General features: G+C 43.7%; 1 protein-coding gene across 1 annotated transcript in view; it reads left to right on the forward strand.

Moving 5' to 3' along the window:
• The window catches only part of LOC113830587 (calcium-activated chloride channel regulator 1), a 43,253-nt gene that overhangs the window by 8,235 nt on the left and 27,518 nt on the right, over window positions 1-7,500 (forward strand). The window contains exons 3-4 of the mRNA XM_070117141.1: window positions 2,418-2,604; window positions 5,056-5,162. Coding sequence (XP_069973242.1) covers window positions 2,418-2,604; window positions 5,056-5,162 — 294 coding nt within the window. The remainder of the gene's footprint in view (window positions 1-2,417; window positions 2,605-5,055; window positions 5,163-7,500) is intronic.

Below are 7,500 nucleotides of genomic sequence, written 5' to 3' on the forward strand. Positions count from 1 at the left end.
GAGAAGGAGGAAGGGATGGGAAGGGAGGATGGGAAGGGAGGATGGGAGGGAAGGAGGGAGAGAGAGAGAGAAGAGGGAGAGGGAGAGGGAGAGGGAGAGGGAGAGGGAGAGGGAGAGAGAGAGGGAGGGAGGGAGGGAGAGAGAGGGAGAGGGAGGGAGGGGGGGAGGGAGGGTGTGAGGGAGAGAGAGAGAGAGAGAGAGAGAGAGAGAGAGAGAGAGACAGACAGACAGACAGACAGACAGACGGACAGACAGACAGACAGACAGACAGACAGACAGAGGGGAGAGGCAGCAAAACAAATAGAGGAAGAAAGGGATAACAAAAGAAAAATAAATAAATAAAGATAGATAGATAAAGAGATAGATAGATAGAGGGAGAGAGAGAAAGAGAAAGAGAGATATAGATAGATAGATAGATAGATAGATAGATAGATAGATAGATAGAGAGAGAGAGAGAAAGAAAGAGAGAGAGAGAGAAAGAAAGAGAGAGAGAGAGAAAGAGAGAGAGAGAGAGAGACAGACAGACAGACAGACAGACAGACAGACAGACAGACAGACAGACAGAGGGGAGAGACAGCAAAACAGATAGAGGAAGAAAGGGATAACAAAAGAAAAAGATATAAATGAATAAAGAAAGATAGCTAGATAAAGGGATAGATAGAGGGAGAGAGAGAGAGAAAGAGAAAGAGAGAGAGAGAGAGAGAGAGAGAGAGAGAGAGAGAGAGAGAGAGAGAGAGAGAGACAAAGAAAGAGAAAGAGAGAGAGAGAGAAAGAGAGAGAGAGGAGAGAGAGATAAAATGAATTAGATAGAGGGGGATGAGGCAGAGATGAAAGGAAGAAAAGAGGAAGGGAGGAAAAGAGGCAGGGAAGGAGAAAGAAGAGAGAGAGAGAGAGAGAGAGAGAGAGAGAGAGAGAGAGAGAGAGAGAGAGAGAGAGAGAGAGAGAGAGAGAGAGAGAGAGAGAGAGAGAGAGAAACAGACAGAGAGAGAGAGAGACAAAGAAAGAGAAAGAGACAACAAGAGGGATACAGAGAGAGAAGGAAAGGAACACAGAAAGAGAACAGAGAAAATTGGTGTTAATGAAAGGGCGTGGGGCAGATGTCAACACATGGCACCAGATGGCAGTACTGTTAACAAAAGCCGGAAATTAACTGATAGTAAGTTTATTGTTTTTAATCCTCCATCCTCTATGCGTAAGGGTAGATCAGCTGATGTTGAAAAGATGAATGAATGAAAAATGGAATAAGTCTTAGGTAGTAAATATTTCGATGAATGAGTTTCTTTTCAGAAATAAGTAATGATAGAGAGAGAGAGAGACAGAGAGAGAGAGAGAGAGAGAGAGAGAGAGAGAGAGAGAGAGAGAGAGAGAGAGAGAGAGAGAGAGAGAGAGAGAGAGAGAGAGAGAGAGAAAAGAGAGAGAGAGAGAGAGAGAGAGAGAGAGAGAGAGAGCGAGAAAGAAAGAACAGAGAGAGAGAGAGAAAAGAGAGAGAGAGAGAGAGAGAGAGAGAGAGAGAGAGAGAGAGAGAGAGAGAGAGTGAGTGAGTGAGAGAGAGAGAGAGAGAGAGAGAGAGAGAGAGAGAGAGAGAGAGAGAGAGAGAGAGAGATAGATAGATTTATAGCTATATATATATATGTATATATATATATATATATATATATATATATATATATATATATATATATATATATATATATATATATATATATATTTATATAGACAGAGAGAGAGAGAGAGAGAGAGAGAGAGAGAGAGAGAGGCAGAGACAGGCAGATAATTCTTCACCGAATTACAGTGCTTGTGTAAGAGAAGCTTCAGCCAACACAGTATCTTCAAGGGACATAACAAACACGATAAGAACAAGCAGTAAAAAAATATATATTACGTAGGTACTGAGTAACTCAGATATACTATCTGTTTAACCTCACTCTACCCCCCCCCCCCCTCTTCCTCTCCTCCTTTCAATCTCTACCCTGCTACCTCCTCTCTCCCTCTTTTCTATACTCCTTCCTCCTCCTCTCCCCTTTCCCTCTTCACTACACCCACCTCTCCTCCTCGCCTTCTCTCTGTCCCCTCCTTCTTCTCTCCCTCCTCCTCCTCTCCCCTTCTCTTTATCCTCTCCCTCCCTCCTCCTTTTCCATCTCCTCCTCTCCCCTTCTCTTTATCCTCTCCCTCCCTCCTCCTCTTCCATCCCCTCCTCTCCCTCTTCCCCTTCTCCCTATCCTCTCCTCATCCTCCCCCCCCCTCCCCTTCTCTCTATCCTCTCCTCTCCTCCTCCCCCCCTCCCCTTCTCTCTATCCTCTCCTCCTCCTCCTCCCCCCTCCCCTTCTCTCTATCCTCCCCTCCCCCTTCTTTCCCTTCCTCCTCCTCCTCCCCCCTCTCTCTCCCTCCTCCTAATATATCCACACCGTATCCAACAGTCGACGAACATGTCCGGGTTGCTATCCACGGCGGCCCTGCGAGTAGATCTGCCACATCCAGAGCACGGGGACATCCCATACACTTTGCAGCTGGGCGGGTGTGGCGAGTCAGGGGCCTATATCCACCTGACACCCACATACACCGCTCTCATGTATGGGGATTTCAACAGTACTTTTGGATCGCCAGGTAAGTGTTGGGAGAAGGGATTGGGGGAGGGAGGGAGGGGAGGGAAGGAAGGGGTGGGAGGAGGGATGGATGGGAGAGAGGGAGGGGAGGGAAGGGGTGGGAGGAAGGGACTGGGGGAGGGAGGGATGGGAAGGAGGGAGGAGGGGAGGGAGGGAAGGAGGGGAGGGAAGGGGTGGGAGGGAGGGAGGAGGGGAGGGAAGGAGGATAGAGAAGGGGTGGGAGGAAGGGATTGGGGGAGGGAGGGATGGGAGGGAAGGAGGATAGAGAAGGGGTGGGAAGGGAAGGGATTGAGAGGGATGGATGGGAGGGAGGGAGGGAGGGAAGGAGAGGATAGAGAAGGGGTGGGAGGAAGGGATTGGGGGAGGGAGGAGGGAGGGAAGTAGGATAGAGAAGGGGTGGGAGGAAGGGATTGGGGGAGGGAGGGATGGGATGGAGGGAAGGAGGATAGAGAAGGGGTGGGAGGAAGGGATTGGAGGAGGGATGGATGGGAGGGAGGAGGAGGGGGAGGGAGGAAGGGAGGGAAGGGGTGGGAGGAAGGGATTGGGGGAGGGATGGATGGGATTGGAGGAGGGGAGTGAAGGAGGATGGAAGAGAAAGGAAGGAAAGTAAGAAGAGAGAAGAGGGAGGGAGGAAGTGAAGGAAGGAGGAAGAGAGGGAAGGAGGGAGGAAGTGAGGGGAGGAGGAGGGGAGGGTATGAAGAGAGGGGAGGGAGGGGGGGAAAGAGGTTAGAAAAGGGGGGGAGGGAAGGGTTTGAGGGGGGGGGGTTAGGAGGGAATGGGTAGAGAGTTGGAACAGGGATAAGTATGGAAGAGATGGGAGGGTTGTAGCAGGGGTGGGAGGAAGGGAGGGAGGAATGGGAAAAAAGGGAACGAGATGGAATGAGTAGGGAGGTGGAGCAGGGAGGAGGAAGAGAAGGACAGGGGATGAAGGGAGGGAGAGGGCATGGGTAGGAGGTGGAGCAGGGAGGAGGAAAAGAAGGACAGGGTAAGGAAGGAGGGAGGGGGAATGGGTAGGGAGATGGGGCAGGGGTATTAGGGAGTAAGGAGGGGGGTCAGGGAGGGGATGGGGAGTGAGAGGAAGGAGAGGGAGGGAGGGGGTAGTGTTGGAGGGCGAGTACGGGTGAGGAGGGGGAGGGGGGTAGCTAGGGAGATCGAGCAGTAGGAAGAAATAGAAAAGTATAGGAAGGAAAGAGAAAAGATAAAAAACTAGAGAGGGAAACGAGTAAGATGAGAAAGAGGAATAGGAGTAAGGAAAGAGGACAGACATAGGGAGAGAATGGAGAATAGGGAGGGATAGGAAGGGAAATAGAGGAATTGGAATGGAAGGAGATGAATAGGAAGAGAAGAAGAGAAGCAGGGAAAGACCGAGGATAGGTGAAAGAGAATAGGAAGAGATAGGAAGGAGGGACAGAAGACGTGAAAGAGTGGCATGAGTAACTAAGATAGAGAATGAGAAGGATAGAGTCCGTATGTATTTTGTATGTATAGCTATGTATGTGTTTTTGTTCATTTATTTGCGTGCATATATTTATGTTTATATTTGTTTAACTATGTGTTTTTATATTAATCGTATGTTATTCGTTTGTCTATTAAGTCATTTATGAAATAGTAGAATGTATTATCATCTACGACATTACTGAGTTATTAATTATTCTTTTTTTTCTCTTTACTTCTCTTTCATATTTTTTTTCTTGACTTCCGTTACTCCTACTCTTTCTTTTCTTCTTCTTCCTCGTGTTCTTAATCTTTTTCTCCTTTCTCTTTTTTTCACATCCTCCTCTTCTTCCTCTATCCTCTCCTCGTCCACTTTCTCCTCCCCTCTTTTCCTCTCTCTATCCATCCTCACCTTCTTGTCCACCTCTCTCTCCTCCTCTTTCTTCACCTCCTTCCTTTCCTCCGCCTCTTCCTCCTCCTCCTCCTCCTGTTCCACCTCATTCCCTTTTCTCCCCCTCATCTTATTTCACTTTTTCCTCCCCCTCTTCCTCTGCTTTTTCTGATTCTCTTTTTCCTATTCTTCCACCACAACTACCTTCTCTTCCTCCTCCTTCTTCTTCCCTGTTCTCCCTTCTACCTCTTCCATCCGCTTTTCCTCTTTTTCTCTCCTTTACCCTCCCCCCCCCCTCCGCCTTTCCCCCCACCTACATCGTCTCTCCTCCACCCTACTCTTCCCCTATACCCCCGTCTCCCTCCACCTCTCTTTCCTTTCCCCCTCCCACCTCTCTTTACCCCCCTCCTTCCCCTTCCCCCTCCACCTCTCTCCCCGTTCCCCCTCCATCCCCACCTCTCTCCACCCCCTCCTCCACCTCCCCCATCCTTCCCCTTCCCATTCACTCCTCCACCCCTCCCCATCCCCTTCCATCCTCCACCTCTCTCCCCCTTCCCCCTCCCCCCTCCATCCTCCACCTCTCTCCCCCTCCTTCCCCCTCCACCTCCACCCTTCATCCACCTCCAGGCAAGGTCCTCGTCCACGAATGGTCGCACTTCCGTTGGGGTGTATTCGACGAGTATGGAGAGCACGGCAGCGCTTCCCCCGCCTTTTATATTGGCGAGGATCAGCAGGTGAGGATAACGGGTGTAAAAAAAATCAATGAATTACAAAATAAATAAATAAATAAATAAATAATGAGTTAATATATGAATTAAATGGGGGGGGGGGAATGTTGTTGATTAACAGGTGAGGATAATGGGTGTAAAAAATGAATGGGTTATTAATAAATGAATTAAATGAGGGAAAATGTGGATTAATAGGTGAGACTAACGGGTGTAAAGAAAAGACTGATGATAATGATAATAATAATAATAATAATAATGATAATAATAATAAAATTAATAACATTGATAATGATAATGATAATGATCATGATAATAATAAAAATAATAATAATAATAATGATAATAATAATAATAATAATAATAATAATAATAATAATGATAATAATAATAAGATAATAATGATGATAACAACAACAATAACAATAACAATAATAATAATAATAATAATAATAATAATAATGATAATAATAATAATAATAATAATGATAATAATAATAATAATAATAATAATAATAATAATAATAATAATAATAATAATAATAAATAATAATAATGACAATAGTAATAATGATAATGATAATAATAATAATAGTAACAAGATAGAAGAATCAATTATCAATAAACGAATTAAATGGGGGATATGTTGCTAATAATCAGGTGAGAATAACAGGGGATGATGAGGCTGTAAAATATGAATGAATAAGTAATGAAAAAATGAATAAAACGGGAAAATGTTGTAATTAATCAGCAGGTGAAAATAACAGCGGTTGATTAAGGTGTAAAAAAGAATAAATGAATGATTAATGAATAAATGAATAGGAAATAGAACAGATGAATAAAAATGTTGAGAAACCCCATAGATTTTGGCGGGAAATTTTGATGAAAGCGTAAAATAAATAAATAAATAAATAAACAAAATATTAATGGGAAATACTGGTGCTTTACGAAGTGAAATAATGATAATGATAAATAGATAACAAAAAAAAAAATGAGTAAAGAATGCCAGGTACAGGAAATAGAAATTAGTGATTGATGAAAATACAACGAAATGATGAAATAAACATCTTTCAAATCCTTCAAGCAGGTATCCCCTTCACCCCCCCCACCCAACCCCCACCCCATCTCTAAAGCCCGTACTTTTAAAACCTTTCGCCAGTGCTGGCGTAAGGTTTCGCCGGGCGATCCGGAATTTCGTACTATTAAATTCATGCCTGGCGAACGTTCGCTAGAGCTGGCGAAAGATCGTATAGGAACAGCCTGGCGAAGCAAAGTCGCGAGAGCTGTTTGATTATCATTTTCTTGCTTTCAAATTATAAATTAGTAACATATTTGTGTATGATATGATGTAGGAATCACATTGAAATTCTAAAATATCTTAAAATCACAATTCATTATGAATTAACGTATATACGTAGTTTTTTTTTCAAGACCTTCGATGTTCCAGTCGAGAGCTCAAGACATCAGCTGTATTCCTTCCCCCCTACCCCTACCTCCCACCCCCGAGATGACTTGTTTAGATTTAGGTTGTTATTTTGGTTGTAGGGATAATGTTCTTTTCCCAAATGTTACCAAAAGTGTTTTGATGTTGGCATGTTTACTTTTGGCTATAGAAACATAGCTGTAGTGCTCCACCGCCCTATAATGAGGCGTCTCTAATGATACCCTTGTAGGCCTACAGTTCAATTTCTTATATCAGTTAGGAATAGTAAAATAGCATTTTTTTTAACTCTTTTGTTAAAGTATAATGTTATTTTTTGTATAATAGCATAAAGTTCATACAGTATTGTATAAAGTGCTTTTAAAACCTTTCGCCAATGCTGGCGTTCGCCTGGCGAAGCTTCGCCTGGCGAACCTCTGAGTGAGGGAGGCCTTACTTTTAAACCCAAGGCGGGTGTAACGAAAGGGATCGCCAGGCGCTAACATCTTGGATTCCTGCTAAATCTAGCGCTTCGGCGAATGAAAATAACGCGGGAAACACAAATTTGTTACATCTGCAGTGTGTTATATAAACATATAAGTAAATATATATTGTTGGCACATTGCAGGGATATTTTTTTTTATATTATATTACCTTACCTTACCTTACTCATATCATATCATTTATTACTTTACCTAACATAATCTAAGTATAATTATTAACCTCGGGAGAAGACGATAATGTTATATCCGTAATAGCCTCACTTTATACAAAGGAGTAAAAAATTAATAATTTTACTATACCTAACCGATATAAAATAGTTAACTGTTGGGATACAAGGGTTAGGTTAGGTTAAACACGCCTCATTATAGGGCGGTGGAGCACTACAGCCATATTTCTAAAGCCCGTAGTAAACAAGCCATCATC

Source organism: Penaeus vannamei, chromosome 39, assembly GCF_042767895.1.
Source record: "Penaeus vannamei isolate JL-2024 chromosome 39, ASM4276789v1, whole genome shotgun sequence".
In the NCBI taxonomy this organism is placed as follows: Eukaryota; Metazoa; Arthropoda; class Malacostraca; order Decapoda; family Penaeidae; genus Penaeus; species Penaeus vannamei.